We start from the raw sequence: 23,874 nt of genomic DNA on the forward strand, positions 1-23,874 counted from the left end.
ATAAATGAAAATCTTGCTACTAATCCAACTACGATTTGTATTTTGTACTGGTGGTAAATCAAAATGATGCAAATTATATTAAAGATTGCTGTTTAAAGTAAAATTTCGCAAAACTCTCATTTTTTTGGTGGCTAATATTACTGATAAGTTTGAAATATTTCGTATTTATGGCTGAGTTAATGTTCAATTTTAGTAGTTGAAAAGTAAGGTACTAAGCCTGCTTGATTTGTGGGAATGTACACAACTATGCATTCCATGCGGTCAGCAAAGAGAATTGTTAAGACTTTGGCATGAGAAAAGATTATTAGTGAATTAATTAAAATTTTGCGATTAATTTTTGCAATTGAATATATAGTACAGTCGGTTATAGGATGAAAAAAAAATGAGCAGTTTATTTGGTTCTATCTTTGGCACGCTTGGCGATCTCTTTGGCAATTTCCTTCCTTCTTAGGGCAGTAATACACATTCGGATGATATAATTCCACATCCCGAGTCACTTCTACTAGATGGTATTTTATAGAGAGCAATCAAAAAGCAATGAAGTTGAATTTCGATAGTATAACATACTGAAGAAGCTCATAAAAGTATACAAATGAGTCTATTGCAATTTCTTTTGAAAGTAATGGTCTTATTGATATGCGCAAGATTGGTACTTATGCAGCTACTTTATTGCGTTTATTTCAGAATGTTACAAAAGGTCTATTAAAAGCAAGTGGCCCTTAACTAGTAGCGAAGAGCTTTGGATTTCTAAAGCTTTTATTGGATCATTAATTTTGGCTGAGAAATATGAAGGTAAAGCGATATAATTTGATGTTAATGAGTTTTATCCTTCACTTTTACTACAAAAAGGTGTACAATGGCCGGTAAGTTCAAAATAATTACAAATCTTAATAATAATTTGTAATATGGAATATACCGAAGGATTACCTAAAAAAAGTGCAGCTCAATGTTCTGAATTCTTTAGGTACAATCAAGAGGAATCTATATGCATTATGATATAGAAATCGCAAGGAAAAATGGACTAGAGGAAACTAATAAATGAAAAATTCTTATTTTAATAAAACATCGAAAAGGAAACATTTATTAGTATCATTGTGCGGTATTTTATGTGAAAATCCACGAAAAAATGGTAAAGTTGGTTCTCATCGTCGTATGAAGCCATTCATTTTAGCCCTTGGTCGCAAAATAATAACCGAAATAATTAGACCCCAAAAAGTTAATATAAAACGCAATTATACATATAATTAGTGTTAATTTAGTTGGAGTAATACAGAAAAAATAGATACTAATTTTCTCGTTAAACGATAAAAATAGAAAAGGAAGTTGTCCTGCCTAATGGAATAATTTCGCTAGTGATAGATTATTGTGACAAGATATATCCAGGAATGCAAATGTATATCAATATTATGGAATAAATAATGTTAAATAGTGTAATAGGAGTTAAATTTAACGCAAAAGTTAGACAATTATCATGTAATATTGTAACATTCATCAAATTTAGTGGAAAATAGCAATAGACCGCAAATTTAAAACACCTGATATTTATTTATTGCGGAAATTACATAAAATCATTACTCGTTTGCAAAAATCTAAAGTCCTTAGAAATAATAAGATCATATCAAATAAACCGCAATATTTATTTAAAATCCGATTCTATGTCCTAGTTTAGAAAATTAGCAATTATTCATTGCTCACGTATAAATAAAGAATCAATCGAAAAATTGAGAATACTATATCTGTTATTTAAATTACTGATAAGAAGATTACTGAAGAAGGATGCTCTTAGGAGGTAGTTCAACACCATAAGAGCTCTTCCCTAACAAATCTACGCTCAGGTCCACCAAGTAACTTATAAAGGAATGGCTGATTTTTTGTACACGAACTTCTCCAATATTGTAAACTTCAGGACTCCAGTTCAGATCCGTATCTCTCCATTTAGGTCTGCCTTCAAGTTCACCATATTCAAGAAGGTAACGGACATTATCATTGTAGGATAAAATGTGGTTCATCATATCCAATAGGTCTATCATATCTACAAGAAGATTTAGCGTAAACTTTCTTCTTTTCTATTGCTTCTGCAGATGTCATACCTATTAATCTTGTGATCGAATTATTGAATTTTTCATCTTTTACATGAAGATATTTAACTCAAGTTCTACATTGCTCTTCAGGAGTGGTCTGGTTTCAACAGCATCTTGCATAAGAAAAAAGTGTTATCCTGCAATTAAGTGATCACGTTCGATAATACTAACACCTTGTTTAGATTTAGCATATTGTATTTTTACGCTATTATTAGCACATTAATTCTTTACACTTACCCATATACCCTTCCCTTTATTAATGATTAATAAGTTAAGCCTTGTCAGAAGGCATAGGTGTAGTGATATTGTTAAAGGATGCATATGTAATTTAGATCCCGATCACTATCAAGATTTCAATTCACTATATGGACATTTCTTGTCATCTATGGAATCATAATCATAGATTCTTTTCTTGATTTTATGTTGATATAGAGCAGTTTCTGAGTTTTTCTCGAAGATATTTAAGGGTAAAAAACTCATATATAGAGCGTAATAATAATCAGTGTTGAAGAATTGCGGTGTAAAGAGTCTACTTAAAATTAATTCTATAATTAAGAAGCATGAGATCCAAATGAAATCTATTCAGGTAGAAAGAATTGAAATATAATTGGGGAAATATGTAAGCATTATTCACTTAATGATATAGCTTATAACCATCTTTTATGTTAAAATTATGCTTGATTTGATGTAGAATATTATGAGACTAATGGATATGTCTGTAGTTTTGTTTGTATTTTTTATAAGAAATATTAAAATCGCCTATAATTATTATGTGGTAATTCTTGTTATGAGCAGATTCCAATAAGTCAAAAATATATTAATGAATGTCTTCAATATCTTTTCTATTATTGATGATGGAAGCATGAAGATAAATTTGTATAATCTTTAATTTTCATAAAAAGATTCATGTAATAGACATAACCTTCGTAACCATTGTATTTGTGAATATATTTATTATAATCATTAGAAATGATTATGTCAACACTCAACACCCAATCCTATTGGAAAAGCTGAATCATTGTCAAAATAAGTAGTATAATTAGGTAAATAGTTGTAAACAACCTTAGACTGAGATTTGTTGATTTTAGTTTTGGATAGGCCTAGAATAGAAATGTGGTTTAATTTGAGCATTTCTATAACTTGTTTTTGTTTTAATGTATAATTTATATCTTGAATATTTAAAGTAGCAATACGAAAGAAATGTATAAATAAAGGGGGAGAATTAAAATTATTATTATTTAGTTGTATATTCATTATAAAAGTATATTAAGAGAAGATGTAAAAAAAATCAAAATAATAAATGAAAAATTAATGATGAGAAAGCCCTTCAATGTTGGTATCTTTAAAGGTTTTATTATCTTCTTAAATATTATCATCATCAGACGCTCTCTCAAGTATTACCGCCTTTATTAAAAATGATACTTTTTTTGACATATATTTGTAGTATTTCTAAAGCCTTACAAAAACCCTACAAAAATATTTTGTAATGTATTACAACCATGTTATCTAGGCTTATAATTTCATCTCAACATGCTCGTAATTATTTTTTTATGGTTTTGTAATACATTTTAAAATGGATTTGAATTATTTAAGCAATAGTTTTATAATGATTTTGTATTATTTTTTTAATTAGTCTGAATAATCATGCAATAATTTTGTAACGATTTTGTAGTTTTTAATTAATATTTTATTAATCGTGCAATCTTTACATAATATTATTAACTTATTATTATATTATATAATTATATTACCAAATTTTTCACGTCCAAATACTCCAAGAACTGGTCTACAAAAAAAACGATATGTTATAATGTTAGTGATCGTTTCATTAAAATAATATTAAAAAATATATTCCGTCCCTTACCAAAATTTACGCATCCAAAATCTGAAAAGCCGGGATTAGAAACCAAGATGGATTCGTCTACAGTTTCATCTTGGACTAGTGGTGCCGGAACACATTCAAGGATATTTAAGGGAATCGTCTAAAAAAAGATAAAAAACAAAATGTTAATATAGTACTGTAATTTTGTCAAAGAAACATCTAAAGGTGGTTTAAAATTTTTAACCTAATACCTTGTGTCTGTTGCATAATCCAAAATTTGGTTTCAGTCCATCATCTAATACAAAACTGATTAGCCGACCATTTGTCTGCACGTTCTCTCTCTCTTTGTGAATGGGATGTAGGCGAATGAGATCTTGAACGCCATCTAGGTGAACATGATGATGAAAAGCAAATACCATTCAGGTGAACGTGATAGTAGTTATTTCCAACTGAAAATCTACTACACTTTAGTTCATCTAAAAAAATGAAACAAAATGTTAGAAAATATTTTGTTAAATCTGGTTACTGGAAAAAAGCTTCAACTTTACCAAAAATCCACGCTTCTGAAGATCCGAAGTACTAGCCCTCTAAAAAAGAAAAAATAAAACATTAGCACGTTCCGTTAAAAAGAAATTAAAAAAGATACTAGTAAAAAGGCTAACACTTCACTGAAATTTCACGCATCATCTAAAAAAATAGAAGAAAATAAAATGTCAATAAACGTTTCGTTAAAATAATTAAAAAAAAATTTTTTTTTGTGGTTCCCATACTTAATGTTGACGCCTCAACTGTTCAAAATCTTGTATGTCCAAATACCCCAAGAAACTGAGTGGCCATATTTCCATTAATATATCTATACGTACTATACTCTCGCAATAAATACGAAGCCTGGCAGCCTAAAATAGAGTAAAATAAACGTTAGTAAAATGTTTTGTTAAAGAATTAAAAAAAGTAAGCATCTTACCAAGTTTTTACACGTCCGAGAAGTTGAAGAACCAACCATCTGAAAAAAGAAATATGATGAATATTAGTGATCATTTGTTTGTTAAAAGAAAAATTAAAGAAAAACTTGCAAAATTCGCGTCCAAAGATATATATCCATGGAAACCGATCGAAGAGCAAGCCATCTATAAAAGGAAAAAAAAAGATAGTAGCCATTTGTTAACGTCAAAGAAGAGAATTTAAAAAAAATATCTTACCGAAACCTGCATCCAAAGAGCTGAAAACCCATCTAAAAAGTAACAAAAAAATGAAGTCGTTAAGTTAATGTTACGTTAAAATAAAAAGGTTTAAGAATATAAAAAAAATACCTCTCCTACCGAAATTTACACATCCAAGAACCCGCCTGCCTAAAAAAAAGAATAAATCAGAACGTTAGGATAAAAGAATAAAATTTAATAAAAAAACTCTTCAGAATCCCCTACCAAAATCTACGCGCCCAAGAACTTGGTTGTCTAAAAAGAATAAATCAAAATATTAGTAATATTAGTATAACGTTTTGATAAAAGAAAAAAAACTGAATAAATCAGTCTTCAGAATTCCCTACCAAAAATTTACGCGTCCAAGTACCTGGTCATCTAAAAAAGAATAAATCGAAATGTTAGTAAAACGTTTCACCAAAAGAACCAAAAGAGACAATTCAAAAATATTTTCGAGTCTACCTATTAAAATACTACGCAGGCATCCAAGGAGACTGAAGAGCCAGCTGTCTAAAAATAGAAAAAAAAGTTAGTAATGTACTCGTTCGTTAACGTTAAAGTAAATAATTAGAAAAAAAAATATCTTACTAAAACCCGCATCTAAAGAGCTAAAGACTACCTAAAAAATAATAAAAATGAAATCGATAGGTTATGTTACGTTAATATATAAAGTCTAAGAATATAAAAAACATACCGTAATCTGCACACCTAAAGACCCCGAAAAAGCCACCTAAAAAACTGAAATTTCGTTAAAAATAATTTAAAAAATCACGACATTCATTCATTAAATTAAACTAAAAAAAGAATTACCAAAGTCCACGCGTCAAAAAAAAACTTCATTGTCTTTCCTTGTCAAAATCCCACATTTCAAAGATCTGAGGTACCGTATCTAGAGATGGGAATCGATTATCGAATCTTTGTAGATTCGATTTTTTGTTCCTTAAAAGATAATCCATTCTAAGCTTTGATAATTAATTCCATGATCAGTAAATATATAAATTCTGAATTAAAATTGTAAAATCTATTAAGAAATTATATATCGTTACTAATATCCAACTGATAACATCATTGCCGATCATTGCCGATCATTTTGTCATTTTTAAGTTTTTGAAGGGCATTATCGATCAATTTTTCTTTTTTGAAAATATTTTAAATCATGCACTTTAATTTTGGATGCAATGCTAAATTAATTTTTTTGCTTAATTTCAATTTTCTCTTTAACAAATGAGATTCGATTTTGATTCGATTATCGATTCCAATCCCTAACCGTATCAGCTATCTAAAAGAACGAGTTACCTAAAGTTAAGGTAAAAATGGAAAAATAAAATTCCAAAGTTCGTTAACTTTTTTATTAATAAAATTCTTTTAAAAAAGCCCAAAACCCACACATTTTTTTGCTCTCTTACCGATTCCCAAGCGTTACAAGGATAATAAATATAATATTTTGAAAATATTCCATTTAATATCATTAAAAAAATCCTTTGAGTAACTTGAAATACTTCATATTCTATTAATAATTTCTTTTTATTTATATGAATAATAAATGTTGCTTGTTTTGCCAACTATATTATGGCTAAAGGCCGAATGATTAAAAAAAAGAAAATTATTATATAAAACGAAAAAAAAATAAAAAAAATCGAAAAAATAAAAAAAAACTCACCCAAGAGCACCATTTGCGAGATGTTCGGTTTTCTTAATTTCGAACCGTTGGGAACTTTGTTCATTTCTTTAATTTTTGTCAGTTGTTCATACTCATAGCTCGTTAACGTCACTGTTGTGAAAAAAGAAATTAACAAAGGAGAGGGTGGGAAAGACGTTAAGCTTTTAAAAGAAGATTATCCGTCATTGAACTGCGCCTATCAGTTACACGTGACATTAAAAAGGGTCGATACTTTTTATTTTTGAAAATTGTTATAACGCGAAATTAAAATTTAAATATAAGCTATTTAAACTATTTTTAATCACGAATAAACTATTTTTTTTATTTTTTTCTTTTACTCAAAATTCTGCGATTACGTTTTTGATATACTTAACCATCACAAAACGACAAAACAACTAAAAAAAAAAATATTTTAATATTTAATTAAAATATTATTACTTTATACTTTTATTAGCAATGTGGGTTTTTTAGTATAAACTGACTTGAGGTTAGAGGTCATAAGCTATCCCACCAGCTGGCAAAGTGTATGAAGTTTCTTTTAATTCAAAAATAAAGCCTTACTAAAGTCATCTTTAGTGTAGGTCTAGTAATACATTGCCTTAATTGAGCGCGGCTACGGAGTTTATGATTATCTCTTTGTTTTATTATTTTTAACGATAAGGATGTGAAGTTTTTCGCTATAAAATGTATTTCAATTTAAATTACATAAATACTTCTGAAACACTACCAAAACATTAAAAATATATGCTAAAAAAGTGTCATTTTTAGCAAAGGGAGACAAGATAGTTAATCTTAAAATCTTCATCATGCATTCAAACATAAATAAAATAATTAAAGTTTCACATGTAGTAGAAGATTTGGTTACATGAATTAATTCCTATTTTATCCTACATAATAAAATAAGGACGAGATACAAAAAAAAAAAATTTTTTCTATTGTTCTCTGCTGGTGCAAAATTTTGTACCAAAACACAAATATTAATTTTTACTTTTTTGTCTATTTTTATTATACTTAATATAGATGTAAAGGTGCGAAAAAAAAAAAAATTTTTTTCTATTGTACTCTCTGCTGGCGCAAAATTTTGTACCAAAACACGGTGTGTAACAAAAAAAACTGGAATATCATTCATTTAATAAAAATGCGTAAAATAAATCTGATTTTCTTTGCATAAATTGAATAATAAATAAACCTATGATCAAGATCTATATTATGATTCATTATTTTTTGAAAAATTTCGCTGTAAATATTTACTTTGAACAGAAAAATATAACAAAAAAATAAATTAAGATTACAAAGCATTTGTATATTGAATTTAATTAAAAACATTCAAATATTGTTTTGATACCATTTCGGTATATAATAAAAAAGCAAAAAATTATTTAAATTACAAAAATGCGTGTAGTTCGCTCAAAATAAGTCCAATTTTTATCATTTAAAATGCATAATAAATTTGAATATCAGGGCTACATTTTGACATCTTTCATGATCATAATGCTTTTTTACTTCTTGAGAAAATTAACTACAAGTGTTGATTTTTGAAGAAGAAATATAATGAATTTAGAATGGATACAAAGTCATTGAAAATTTCTCAAATATTATCAAGACCAATAGAAAAGTATAAATTAAAAAATTTTTTTTAACTATCTACTGCACTTTATGCAAAGAAATACATATTAATTCTAAATTAGTTATAAAAAGTTTTAATATAAATAAAAAAAATTATTATTATAGGTTTAATTATAATTTACCATTGATCATCATGGCGTTACGGACAATTTTTTAATTCCAATTTTTTTTGTTACACTGTTACATATATTTTTTTGTCCGATAAATTTGCTTGTCGGGAATATTTTTATTATGCTTAATATAAATGGTATAATTTAATAAAATAAATAAATTTTATAAACTCGTCAGTTTTTATAATAAAAGGCGCAAAAAAAAACATTTTTCGAAGTTTCACATGTAATAGAAGAAAAATTGATTAGCACAGATTCTAGTAATTCCTATTTTATCCTGCATAATAAAATAAGGACGAGACACAAAAAAAAAAAAATTTTCTATTGTTTTCTGCTGGCGCAAAATTTTGTACCAAAACACAAATATTAATTTGTCCAATAAATTTTCTTGTCGTGCATATTTTTATTATACTTAATATAAATGGTAAAATTTAATAAAATAATAAATTTATAAACTCAGTCGTCATAGTCGTCAGTTTTTTATAAAAGGCACAAAAAAAAAATATTTTTCGTAAATAAAAATTCATTCACGTAATATCATGGATGAAAAAGAAGCTGAAACTCAAAATAATACTTTAACAATAGAAATTCCATCAGAAACGAAGGATGATATTTTTGATAATATAAAAGAACCTAGGAAAGAAATTGAAAAACATAGGAGATCAATTGATCGAATTTTTGTTTCTCAATACATGGATGATACTAGTACTTATAATGAAGTATATAGTTCAGATGATTATGTTGTTACTTATAGTAAAGAAGATAAATCATTTCTTGGATGGTCAGTTAACACTAAAAACAATGGACCACAACAACCCGATGTTTATTTTAAGGCTGATCAAATCGAAGACTTGAACTTACGTTTAGGCACTTTACTAAGTAAAAAAATCTTGTCATTATATGGTTATAATAAGCATTGTAGGTATTTATTTTAACTCAAAGTAATTTAATTTCATGTTTAATTAATAACTTATTTGGAATTATAGGGTTGATTGATTTAAATAGTGATCGTACTAATAATGAACGATTTCTTAAACTAAAACAGCCCGTTGATTGTGAAAAAAACATTTACCAATTTTTTTCAAATGATGCTATTGGATTCCTTCCTAATGATTTAATTCAAGTATCAGTAAGAAATCGCAAAATTTACAAGTACTGTTTAAAAGATAGACCAATAAATACAGTTCTTTGGGAATATTCTCAAATTAATGATATAGAAATTCCTGAAAGTTTATATGGTCAAGTTAAAAACTTGCGTTGTACTATATGTCGAACAAAGTTATTTCTAATTGTTAAAGGTTGTAAAACAACAATACTTCAATTTGATTTATTGAAAATGAATTTAGAAAGACAATACATTGCAAATGCAAATTCTCTTTCGAGTATGGTAGTAATGAATACAAATCAAACGTTATTGGCATATTATTGCTTCATATTTTCAATGAAAAATGGAATGTTGATTTCATATGAAAATTGTGGGTATTACTTTTACATTACATACAATATTTCTTTGTTACTGTGGATTTTTCATATATTCTAATTATAATTTATTCGCAGATGGTGAGGAACCGGTTGAATTCATAACTTTGAAAAATAATTCTGAAAGATTAGTCATGAATTGTTACTCGAACGTTCATAAACTCATAGATCCTTATCAAGCTTATGATGAAATTGATATTTCCAATGATTTTAATAAAACAAGTGTGATAACTAAATTAAACAGAAAAATTTTCATTGATAATGGTAATGTTTGTGTCAGAAATGGATCTGATGAAAATAAATTGCAACAATTATCAAACGAGGTCATATATAGAAATAGTATTTATACTTCATCTGTTTTTAATATTATACAAAGTATGTTTAAGGAAATCATTGACCGAGCGGACATTAAAAAGGTTGCATCACCTGATGATAAGATTAAACTTAAGAATAGAGATCTTTATGAATATATTCTTCGTCCTAATGATATTTATGATGAAATTTCTTTTGAACATAATGATATCATTTCGTGTTGTATTCCATTTCCTCATATACTCTCATATAAACTATTAAATAACCAGGATTTGATAATAATTAGTATGGAAGCAATCGAGATTTTTGCATTACTAGATAAAGGTTTTAAAAATAGATACTTTTGGAAGAATAATGATTGGAATGATATTTATAAAAAATTCGAAAAAGATCGTAACAGTATTTACGATATTAATTTTGTTAATGAGCACTACAAGCCACTTATTGGAAGAATTTTAAAATATGAATTTAATGATTCAAAAGACTCAATACCATTACCAAATTTTATGGGGCAAAATACGAATCATAGAAAGACAATAGCCGAAGATGTTATAAGTGATAATTTAGTATCATCAAAATTTGGTATTGAAATGTTAAAAATAGCAATTAAAGAAAATTGCGATAGTGTTGTTCGACCAATTATTAATAATACTATCGAATCAATTCAAAATTACTCCGTAAATAGCATGACTTTTATTAGTTTAAACTTACCAAAATTGTGTGATGATTATCCTGATTACATAATTAAATATATCTCATACACTTCTATTATATTATCTCCTTTTTGTAATAACATTAGAAATTCAAAAAATACTTCAATTCATTCATACACAAATATTTACATTAAAGAATCACATATGGATAAAAATGTTTTTAAGGCTATTTCATCAATATATAAATGGTTAATTCAGCATTTAAGGATAAAGGAAGAAATCCAAACAGTCAGTTTTATTGTTCCTTTTCCTCAAATTTGTGTATACCAAGATGACTCCAAAAATAATGATCATGAAAACCATGTGAATGAAAATAATGATCATGAGAACGAAAATAATGATCCTGAGAACTGTGACTTCAATAATAATGACTATGAGAGCCATGCCTCCAAAAATAATGATCATGAAAACCATGAGACCGAAAATGATGATTATGAGAATCATGACTCCAAAAATAATGACCATGAAAACCGTGAGACTGGAAAAAATCATGATATCAAATCAAAAATAAGTACAATACTAATACTAATACTAAAAAAAATGATCACAGGACTAAAAATAATCATGATGATACCAAAAAGTAATAGTATCTGGAATGAATTTTTATATAAATCAAAATCTATTCTGTTTTGTAATATAGATAGTAATCATTTTTATAATTGGTGGAATTTTGCTGCAATTATAGATTTTAAGTGGGAAACTTTTGGAAGAGTTTACTATTATCTGATTTGGCTATTCTATACAATTTTCTATGTTTGTTATTCATTAGCTTCTACATTAGAACTCTCTGATTTTTATTTTAAATTACTTCTTATAATTTCCATTATATTTGGCTCAACATTTTTAATTTTTGAAATTCGACGAATTTTATGGAATTATAAAATATATTTTAATAATGTATGGAATTTATTTGGTAAGAAACATTTATTTAATTGTCTTACATTTAAATGAAACTAATTTGGTTTAATCATTAATAGATGTAGGAGCATATCTTTTACCCGTTATAACATCCATTTTTTGGCTTATTGACAAAAGTCAACCACTTTGGCTTATGGCAATATCTATTATATTATTGAGTTTCAAATTTTTATTATTTTTTAGAGTGATTGAATCATTTGGAATTTATTTTGCTATAATTATTGGTGTTGCAAAAAGAGTTTTTCCATTTTTAGTGCTCTTATTTTTTATAGTACTTGGATATGCTCAAGCATTTTTTATTGTGCTAAAATCAAATATTACTAATGATGGTAGTGATAATTTGTTTAATTGGTTCCCCACTTCTCTTTTAGCAGTATATAAACTTATCACTGGTAATAATTTACTTTTTATTTATAAACCAATTTTTAAATAAAAACAAAATATTTTAATAACTTTTAATATAATTATAGGTGATTCCGGATCTTTATCATCATTTACTTATCGTGAATATCCTACTATGACCGTTTTATTGGTTACCTTTACATTTTTTACAGTAATCTATCTTATGAATTTATTTATTGGATTACTAAACTTAGCAATTGGTGATTATAACAAAAAAGAAGAATATTTACTTCAAAAAGCAAAGGTAACCTTTTTTTATATTGATAATTATATCAAATTTATTTTATTAACTAACACTTTATTTTCTTTAAAGATTATTATGGAGATTGAATTATTTTATATGTTACCATGGCAACGTAATAACAAGAAATGGTTTCCAAATTGGATGTAAGTATTGATTATACTGTATATAATCTGTTAATATTAAATTTTTTTTTACATTTTATTAACATAATTAACTATTTTAAGTTATTATGATTTACCTGTTACTGAGGCTCGTAAATTAATTAATGCAATTGATAACGAACAGACTGTATTTAATTATCCTCCACTTATCAGTGAGGAATTAAGAAATTTAGTGGTACTTGCTGATGATAATAATAAACTAGAAAACAAAATAGATCAAACAAAAGAAGAGCTTAAACAACAAATGGAATTTATTATGAAAAATATTGGAGTAGAAAAAGATAATGAGGAAGAACAAGACAGTGAGGAGAAAGAACAAGAAAATAAACTAGAGAAGCAAATGGAACAAACAAAAGAAGAGCTTCCAAAACAACATGTTGGACTTAAGCAACAAATGGATAAACATGCGTTACAAATGGATAAACTTGCGCTACAAATGGATAAACTTAATCAACAAATGGAAAATATTATGGAATTATTATTAAAAAGAAACTAAAACTTACAGTTTGTGGAGGACTTTGTCTCCACATGCAAATTTTTTTTGTACAACATCAAAAAGTGGTTTATTCGGTTTATAAATTATATAATGATTTAAAGGAACATTTTTTTTTATAAAATTGATAATGTAAAAAAAGCTTTCTTCAATAAAATTAATAAATATCTTTGCAGTTCTTTAAAATGATCGGCCTTTTTTTAACGTGACATTCGTGACATTTCCATAGCCTTGATAAAATTTTGATTGCCAAAAAATTATTTTCGTCATAAAATTTTTGGTAACTTCTTTTCTGTAAGAGAACGATTCCAAAGGAACCCAGACCAAGGTCCAGAATTTGTAAAAAAATATTTTTGACAGCTACAGAGTTTTATGACTGATGGAACAACTAAAACTATGGTTGTTTAAAACTAGAAAAACTAGAGTAAAATTTCTAAGTTCGTCCCATTGTTATTACATTAATCTCAGATTTTATAACGATTTCACATTTAATTTTTGTTTCTCATGTGACCTAATTACATAACATATACACGGTCTGCACAGGAATTTTGGAAAATATAAAACGGGAATTGCTAAACATCGCCTGGGTGATTGTCGCCTGGGATTTTTTTTTCGAATATATCACATGATGTATAATATAAAAAGTTTAAATTTATTTCTCTGATTAGCTATTTTTAATCTGATTTTTTTAAAATTTTTCGCTCGGCTAAACAAAATTTTTTCACTAAATTTTTTTGCAAATATATTTATTCAAATAATATTATGAAGTCTCACATTTACAATGGTATTAATAACCATTCATTATTTAAATAAAAAGTCACTGTATTTATTTTTAATGAAGCAATACAAATAAAAGAAACAATAACGACAAAATAAGTTACGAAATAACAATAAAAAGAAATGTGAGACAAAAAAAATAGAGAATGAAAAAAATAAGAGAAACAAAGTGTGAAAAAGAATAGTGAAGGATGAAAAGGAAATGAGAATAAGATGAAAAATGATAGAAAACGAAAAGTAAATGAAGATGACAAGGAGTAATAGGAAGTGATAGAAATGAAAACGAAAAAGAATTGTTGTGACGTGATTTAAGATCATATAAAAAATCATTTGCTATGTGTGAAATCGAACATAAATCGTACAATGTAAAATGATAGTAACGGTAAATAATGGTGAGATAAAGAGGAATAATGGGAGATGAAAAGGAATAATTGATAGTGGATGGAAGTCGAAAGAAGATAATGGAAAACAAAAAGAATAGGAAATGATTGAGTAATGAAAATAATAAAAGATGAAAGGGAGTAAAGGAGTAATGGGAATTGATAGAAAACAAAAAGGAAAAATAGGACGTGATGGGAGACGAAAAGGAATGAAAATGAACGAAAAGTAATGATGGGAAGAGAAAGGAGATAGTGAGAAGTGAAAAGATGTAATAGGAAAAGATGGGAGATGAAAAGTTTAGCAATTCCTAAAAAATTTTCTTATTTTCGTTTGTATATGACAAAGTGTAAATAAAATTTTAAATTTGAATTCATTTCACGAATTACATTTCTTTTAATACTTCCGTATTTTTCCTTGCTGTAAGGGTTATTACAAAGTTTGCAAATTGCAATATTTAAGAAAATTTATCATAAAAAAAAAAGTATAAATAGTTTATAACGTTATTTTTTAAAATCTTTTTATTTTTATTATAAAAGCTATTTATTTATGTAGATTTGTTTTTCGTTATAATGAAAGAGAATTCTATTTTTAATTATTCTGCCTCTTCTGCGTAATGTTAATTTCTAATTTTTAATTTTTTTTTTTATTAATAATACTTGACTACTTGACTACTGTATTTATAAATTGGTTTGTTTTACGTATAAATCAAAAGTATAAAAGTATTCCGAATGATATTGATAAAATGATAATCGATAATTTCACGCTATATGAGTAATATGACATCAACCAAATAGAGATTAGGATATCCGATAAAAATGGATATTTTTTTTTTAGTTGACGGGTATCCGGATGAGTATCACGTGACCCGGATACACCCGTTTACCAATTATTTTTTTTTAACGAAGTCAAAATATTACTTTATTAGGAAATAAGAAAAATTACAAAAAAGGAAAAGATCTACATTATATAACATTTAGTAAAGAACACGATCGAACTATACTATAACGTTATTAGGGACTTAATAGGACCGGGAAAACTACTAATAAAGGTCACCGGTTTTCTTGGTTCGAACCCATATTTAATTTTCAAAAAGGTCACCGTAAAAATAATTAATAAAAGTCACGTGTTGGTTCGCAAGAATAAGAAAATTTGAGTGAAGATCTTTCCTTTTTCTGTTTTTGGAGCGGAAACATGTGAATAAATAGCCAATTGACCAATCATAAGATGGTTCGCATTCATATGATTTTCTGATTTTTTTCCGGTGACCTTTATATATAGTTTTCCCGGTCCTGACTTAATACCATCCTGCACAGTGCACACCCAAATAGGTTCACTAAACTATCCACTATTCGTATGGACTTCGGTAATGTTATATGAAAACCCGCCACAACACCTTTAACTACTACTACAACGTGACAATAATAAAAATAAAACTACGAAACACTAACGTAATCAATAATATTATAGTAAACTATTGTATTACCCCAAAATAAATATGATTTTGAAGACTTTGTAGATTAAAGTATTTCTTATTTTTTGATGTACGTGTTTTGTCAATAAACTGCTCTTTACCAAAATGTTGTTATTTAACATTGTTTACCAATTAAATTTTTTGGATTATATTAGTTTGTGACTTAATTCTTACTTATACTCAAACTCGTGTTTAAGTCCGTGACTGATTTCTTTTTAACTCTTACTAAACAATTAATACTAATTAAATTAATTGGCTTTAAAATTTATACAATTGATACATGATATTGACGGATTATTTTCAGATATCCGCTAAGAAACCCATTACTGTAAAAAAAATCTTTTAGCAATCCGCGAAATTAACGGATGCTATCCGGATGCTATCCGGTTTATTTAAAACAGATATCCGGATATGAAAATTCTTAACGGTGACGGATTTTTTTATCCGGATACTTACCGGATACAATCACTACATATGGACGATAATTTTTATTAAATTGTTTTAATAATCAATATTTTTCGAAAAAATAAAAATTAATCTCAATCAATTACTTGTAGTTTTTTTTTTTACTTTAAGTCTTTAACATTAATTTTGATTCGAATTAAAAAAATTTAAATACTGTATATTCTAAATAGAAAATTTTTATATATAATTTTTAAAATATCTATCACAGAACAAATAAATAATAAGAAGATATACATCGCTGATGTACTGTATTTTTTAATTAATTAAAAGCTCGCATAAAAATCATGATTTACTTTCAATTCTTAAGAATGGAAAATGTCTAATGATATCAAATCCGGTGGACTGAATAATAAATATAAATATTACAATGTTTCTGCCAAAAAGAAACTTTTTATCGAAATGAAATTACGATTAGACAAATCACAAACACAATTCATAATATAGTAGCATTTAACAATAGTTATAAAAAAAAGACGTATTACCCTTTCCATACCGTTATTTTTTAACGGGCAGAACGAAATTCACATCATTTAATCCTAATAACCTGCAGGCGTCTTATACCATTTCTCTATGGACTAATATTAATTGATGAATAAAGTTAAAATAATGTTGAGAATGTTGAATTGCTTGTTAATAATTGAGTTTAAAGAATATGAACGTAACATTACTTGCCATATTTCCCAACCTTGATCTTTGAAAGGATTCCAGAAGAATCAAGTCCTGTAGTTAGCGATATAGACAGAAACAAGTTAACTGTAGAAATTTATAAGCCTGAGAGAGCAAAGAAATAATATGGTACTGAAATTGCATTAAATGGCCTAGGATCCGTGTACTTCCTCCTTCTTTGATAACAGCTGCCTCTATCATTTTCTAATTAGCTATATACCGAGCTACGACTTTCAACACGAGTTATCCTACAGACCTACAGATCAAAATTTTTATTGACCAGCGTTTTCGGATCGCAGAATTAGTAATCATGTAATATGTAGTCATATGAGCGGAAAAATTTTAAAAAGCCTACTATATTTTATAAAGGCGACTTTGTAAGAAGGTTTGACCATTTAGACCATTTCAAAGTAATCCATGCTAGAATTGATGCTAGAATTGAATTATATAGTGTAATGTTGTTTTAACTAATCAAATTATTAAAATTTGTAATTTACATGAATTATCTGTTGCCAAAAGTTTACATATAAGAAATAAAATTATTTTTAATTCTCGTTTAATATTGAGAAATAATTCTCGAAAATTAAAAACATTTCACTTATAATTAAGAACATATAATAAATAATTTAATGTGTTTAATTCCACAAGTTGGAAATTTCAAGTCAAAGAATGATGATATTTTAATAAAGATAAAGTGAGAATCAGGTACAATTTTGACGTGATTCTATTAAGAAAAGAGTTGAACTCAATGTTAAAACTTTGGTGACCAAATTAATTGTAGAATACTAATGATTTCATAACTTAGGTTTACAGCGATGCTATACAAGAAAACCCATACTTAATTAACGTTAATAATATTTTTTAAAAGGATTAAAATTTTAATATGTCACACGAAGTCATATACGGCATAAATGAAATAGATAGAGTGTAAAGTACTGTGATAGAAAATAAATTCAGTGATGTAAATTGAATTCGCGCAGTAGGCGCAGCGTACATTACTTTTATTTCCTGCGTATTTCGTTAGGCGGCATTTTTCTTAGTAGCGCCTATCATTATTTAATCTAATATATATATATATATATATTGTATATGAAATTAATAGGTTGTGATATGCGCTTTGCGCGTATAAGAATTTTATGAATTTATCACTGGATAAAATGTCTAACGTCTTTTTTCGCGTTTATAAATTTTGTCTCGGAAGGATATAAAATAGTAATAGTTTCCTAAATATATGTAAATCATGAAAAATATTTTCTTGTAAACTAAATTTGTGAAAGGTGAAGTAAGGGATGTCAAAAATAGTGTTTCAGGACCCCGAGTTATACTGTATATACATAGGTCAGGGAAGATCGGCACACATTTACTATTAGATCTACCCATTTCTTCAGGGCCGGCACTATGTAATGCTGGTCGGCATTATCCACAAATGGAAGCGATCTAGGCTCATTTTAATCAAAATAACCAGGACCTGACCTTTCTATGTATAGCTCGGGGTCCTAGTGTTTCAGTTACGCCAATTGATTTACAACAATATTTTCAAAGTTTCAATAGTTTACTGCGCGGTGTTTTCGGTAAATGTATGTAAATCATGAAAAATATTTTCTTGCAAACTTTGAAATAGAAATTTGTGAAAGGTGAAGTAAGGGATATCAAGAATAGTGTTTCAGTTACGTCAATTGATTTACAACAATATTTTCAAAGTTTCGATTTTCGAATAATTCACTGCGCGATGTTTTCGGACCGATATTATAAGAGAAAAGTATAAAAAAAAAAAACAATTTATTAACAATAATATTATGTGCATGTTTTTTTTTATTTAATACATCAGGTAATTAAATGATTTTTTTTAAATGGAAATTTCTACTTTTCTTTTTTTAGACGCAAAAAATTAACACAAATAATGCATCCTCGGCTTAACTTTACCTCCACCTTTAGGTTTTAAAATAGATTTAAGTCCTTTTCCATGTAAAACCAAACCGAATAACTGGAGATCGGATTAACCAAACTTAGAAGTACAGCCGTATCACTGTCAATTCAAACTCACGTGAATTACAAACTAATAAACGACACTTTGAGGTCAAATACGTGACGCATATGATCATTCAGAGTATATAGTAAATATGCATATTAATTAATCTTTATTAACCTCTAGTATACGATCATGAACTTTTCCAAGACATATTGATATAATTTTTTGTATTAATAGATAAGCGGCAATTGTTGCACCAGCGCAGCCTACCATGAATATTATCGAAATTATAAATAAAAAGAGTATAATAAAAAGACCACTACAATCATTACCAGAACCAGAACAATCACTTCCAGAACAACCTCCATAACTTAAACAAAAAGAATTATCACAACCACCAATATAACAATAACTATGTCTTGTATGACTAAACCCACTGAAACAAATCATAATTAAGAAAAATATTAAACCAAAACATGAAACTAATAAAATACCTATTAAATATTCTATAACACGAATGTTCAAAAATTCAATCTCTCTCCAATTATAATTACCAGGTAATTTATGAGGAGGGTCATTATTTGGATCATTTGGATCATTTGGATCATTTGGATCATGAGAAACATTATTATGCATAATCAATTTTACTATATAAGACATTAAATATATTATAGATAATAACAATGTCAAGGTAAGAAAATGTAAAGTCAAATTACTTGAAAATATTTTTGCTATACGTGGTCTATAAAATCTATATTCGTATTTACATACTTCACATCTATATGAGGCTTCCGCACGTACATTAGAATGACGCCATTGATTTAAACAACCAATATGTACATATTGAAGTGAACCTTTACATTTACAAGGAGAAATTAGTTTTCCCTTTTTATAAGTTTCAAAGTCCAAAACATTCGAAGAACTTGATTCTTCTGATTCTTGACATATCTTGCAAAATTTTAATTGCTGAGCCGCATTTAATAATGCACGAGTTGACATATCCTCATTTGTAGTATTTGTCGTTGATATATCGCTAAATCTATTATTATTTGGTGAAAGTGACATGATTTGTGGTTGTGGCTGAGTAGTAATTATTGAAGCAGAACTTGTATATTCAGGTGGAGAAGTGAGTGTTATCGTTGTGTGGTCTCTTGAATGAGACGGGGTTGGAATTTGTAATTTTGAATCTGTAGGATAAGGTGGTGGAGGCGCTTCATCTAATATGAGAACTAGGGAAGAATTGTTTTGAGGTAGAGGTGTTATTGGAGTACTTGCGGTGGTTACGGTATTTACGTTCGTAGTATTATCTATAATACTACTATCGCTTTGTGAGTCACGAGTTCGCGATGAAGATGAAATATCCATTGAATTTTTACTTTCAAGAGAATAAACTTTTAAAGAACAATATGAATTTTTTCAAGAAGACAATATTTTTATTTTGTAAATACGATTAAAAAAAAGAGAGAGAAATCAAAATTTTGATATGTACGTATATAAAATACGTGATATGTGATTTTTTATTTTATTTTATTATTTTTTTTTCTTTTTTTTTAGTAAGAAAAAAAAATCTTGGTATTTATTGATTATTTATATAATTATATGGTTTTAATAAATTCGGCAATTAAAATAATCATCATTGTTTTAATGATACTATTGGTGAAACAATTTCGGGTTTGACGCCTTGATGGGTAATTTTTGTGACAAAAATCGGTCGAAATATAAACTTACTGTATATGTATGATATGAGAAAATTATTAGAGAATTCGCTTCTATTCAAAAAGAAAAAAAAATTTGAGAGAAATAATTAAAGAAAAGAAAAAGAAAAGGGAGATAATTAAGAGTATTAAGAGTATAATTTTTTAAAAGAGCGATATTCGGAAAATACCCGTGATCGCCCGATATTTCCGACAAATTTTTTTAATACTCAATTTATATAATAATACATATTTAAAATAGGCAATTAATATCAGTATTCTATATTCTATATTTAACTTACAATCATGATATTATTTTTTTTTTTGAAGAAAATGTAATTTACCGTTAAATTAAATAAAACCTTTTGTTTCTAATTAATAAAAACATACATTATTATTATTATTATTTGAATAAAAAAAAATATATGTATAAATAATTTTTTTATTTTTTATTTTTGTAAAATAAAGACAAAAAAAAAAAAAAAAAAAAATTTATTTTTTCCTTTATTTTCCGGTGAACATGATAACTGCATGTATATTTACAAAAAAAAATAAAAATAAAAATAAAATAAAAAAATATTTTTTTTTTAGAAAAAGCGTTTTATTCTTTTTTTTTCTTTTTTGTAGATCAAGAGTGAAAATGGATTAAATGGACAAACTGATGATATTTAAGGGCATAAAAATAATGAAGACTGGAATTTGGGCGAATTACCAGGATTCAAACCATTAACCTTACTATTTTTAGTCATATTACAACATAAACAATTCCATTAAATTTGTTTATACCAATATACCAAATATTACAAATTTTGGGCGGTAAAAACTATATTTTGGTATTCTTTATATTTCCATTTTATATTAAATTGTTGAATAATTGATTTCTTAAAATATTCAAATAATAATAAAAAAAAAAATAGTAAAAATAAATAAAATAAATAAAATAAATAAAATAAATTAAAATAAATTAAAAAAGTAAAAAAAAATATAAATATTTTTAAAATAATAATAAAATGAATATATAAATAATATTAAAGAAATTTATAAAATGTCAAAAAATATATTTCATATTCATATGAAATCGTTTCCATTAATTTTTGTTTTGTTAAATGGAAATTTTCTCTTTTCTGAATTTTCGGAACATTTGATTAATTTAGTTAGTAAATTGGAAGTTATAAATAAATGATTGTTGTTCTTTTTCTTTCTCGAATTTCCATTAACTGAAACAACAATAAAATTGATCGATTTAATTGTTTCAAAATATGTAAATCGGGAAGTGATAAAATCATATCATATTAACCTTAAAAAAAAATAAAACAATGAAAAAGCCATGACTATATAATTTTGTACGACATTTTTTTTTTAAAGCTACTATTAATAACTTTTACTTTTGCAAATGATATTCCTTTGACATTGACAATTGGAACCAATAAAATTTGATTATCATTTGTTAAATGAGTAAAAAGTAAAAGAGTTTTTAATTAAATTCGATGTAATAAAGAAATATTGATTATATGAAAATTTCTGGTTATTTAATACGATATAGTTATTATAATTATTGAAGGTTATTTATAATTTACCATAATTGTTCAGAATATATTAATATATATATTAATATCGAATAATTAATTTCCAAATTTCTTTAATACAATATTAATTGATACCTTATTGATCCACTTGTTTTATTACATTGTTATTGTTACATCGACTTCGTTTATCTTCGTTATAACGAAACCTTGTTCCATTTTGACTTTATAGGAAAGAATATCAACAAGAGCAAGTTTAAAATATTATTTTCCAAATTTGGATTGAAAACTTTTCCTTAATTAATTTATAGTATTATGCTGATCAGGTTAGTGACGTAAAATTAGGGATTTCTTTGTTTAGGTAAATCTTTACCATAAAATTTATTGTTTTAAAATAATAATAATAATAATATTTTAACAGTGTATTTTTCTTTTTTTCAACACAATGTCTATTTCAATCCATCTATTTCCAAGTCACCTAATAGTTCCTTCTGTCATCAAAAGATGAAATTTTATAAATCCTATTCCTGCAATTTGTAAATCGTTTACAAATAGAGTATTTAAATAATTTATTGATTAATGTAATTAATAATCAAGGATTATGAATTAAAAGATCATTTAAACTAGAATTAAAAATTTTAATATTTTATATAAGTGTATTGCGAACATTCCAACAAATCATGTGATCATGATGACAAATCAGATTGAATCGGTCATTCAAAAATAACATTAATTAGTTGGTCATAATAATTCAGCGGAATATTTTGCTCTATTACTCTATCATTGAATACGTTAACCAATTATTACGAACATTGTTTGAAATATTGTATTAAAAGAATTTCTAGCTCATTTTATTTATTTTGTCTTTCTAACACATTAAATTTTTCTATCATTGAATCATGCACATAATAATTATCAATAATCATGATAACGTTTTAAAGGATTATATATATATATGATACATGAACATAAAATACTTTATCAAATTACTTTTAATTAGTTAATTCCTTTTGGAATTTAGTGTACTTTTTTTAAAAAAAATCTGAACAAATTAGTTTAGATATAGAAAGAAAATATTATTAAAAAAGAATTTTATTAATTGTGTAATAAAAATTTCTCGTGTGACATTATTTTTAATTAAGCGTAATTTTAATAGGTAACACAACGATCCAATTAAAATTTTGCAAATCCGAATCATAAGATTTATTTTTGTGACAAAGAATTTTTGTTAAATTAATCTCATTATAAAATATGGTAATTTTGGCAAAGATCAATAATATTTAAATAATTATTTACAAAACAATTAAAGAATATATATATATATATATTTTGAATGGATTTTACATAAATGTAATGAATGTTGAATTTTGATTTTATTTTTAACTTTGTTTAAATAAATTTTTAAATAAAATAAAGTAATGGCGTTATCTGTCCTTTGTATTTAAACATTATTATATAATACTGATTTAATGATTATATTTCTTGGCATTTTTTTGATAAGTTCACTGAACAATTTGGGTTGAACAATTTTATGTCCAACCATGAGAAGCTGGTCATCACATTTGATTTGTAATAAATTAAAAATTTTAGAATATAATGATTTATTTAAAAAAATAAAAGTCTTCTTTTAAAATTTCTTTAAGTTTTGTAATTCCTATTTTTTTTACGTGATTTATTATATGATTCTTTGGACATTTTTACATTATTC

At 26.2% G+C, this 23,874-nt stretch overlaps 3 protein-coding genes across 3 annotated transcripts; 1 reads left to right on the forward strand and 2 right to left on the reverse strand.

Annotated features, from left to right (window-relative positions):
* Window positions 1-3,748: 3,748 nt before the first annotated feature.
* Window positions 3,749-5,942, reverse strand: OCT59_013926 (uncharacterized protein; the record flags this gene model as incomplete). Its single annotated transcript, XM_066141842.1, has 16 exons — window positions 3,749-3,867; window positions 3,946-4,063; window positions 4,155-4,379; window positions 4,452-4,490; window positions 4,573-4,590; window positions 4,767-4,799; window positions 4,868-4,906; window positions 4,977-5,030; window positions 5,103-5,134; window positions 5,233-5,252; window positions 5,328-5,348; window positions 5,450-5,480; window positions 5,565-5,612; window positions 5,691-5,721; window positions 5,797-5,832; window positions 5,913-5,942. The coding sequence occupies 14 exons, from the start codon at window positions 5,940-5,942 to the stop codon at window positions 4,371-4,373; spliced, it is 441 nt and encodes a 146-aa protein (XP_066001935.1). The 3' UTR covers window positions 3,749-3,867; window positions 3,946-4,063; window positions 4,155-4,370.
* Window positions 5,943-9,017: 3,075 nt separating this feature from the next.
* OCT59_013927 (uncharacterized protein) lies at window positions 9,018-13,223 on the forward strand (the record flags this gene model as incomplete). The annotated part of the gene is made up of 8 exons (XM_025313267.2): window positions 9,018-9,416; window positions 9,485-9,973; window positions 10,056-11,915; window positions 11,980-12,078; window positions 12,193-12,312; window positions 12,391-12,566; window positions 12,636-12,709; window positions 12,791-13,223. Exons 1-8 carry the CDS (start codon window positions 9,038-9,040, stop codon window positions 13,221-13,223), a joined length of 3,630 nt encoding a protein of 1,209 aa, XP_025187611.2. The 5' UTR covers window positions 9,018-9,037.
* A 5,874-nt stretch (window positions 13,224-19,097) lies between these two features.
* OCT59_013928 (uncharacterized protein) lies at window positions 19,098-20,314 on the reverse strand (the record flags this gene model as incomplete). The annotated part of the gene is made up of 1 exon (XM_025313270.2): window positions 19,098-20,314. The coding sequence occupies one exon, from the start codon at window positions 20,312-20,314 to the stop codon at window positions 19,112-19,114; it is 1,203 nt and encodes a 400-aa protein (XP_025187614.1). The 3' UTR covers window positions 19,098-19,111.
* Window positions 20,315-23,874: the final 3,560 nt, after the last annotated feature.

This window comes from Rhizophagus irregularis, chromosome 21 (genome assembly GCF_026210795.1).
Source record: "Rhizophagus irregularis chromosome 21, complete sequence".
NCBI classification, from domain to species: Eukaryota; Fungi; Glomeromycota; class Glomeromycetes; order Glomerales; family Glomeraceae; genus Rhizophagus; species Rhizophagus irregularis.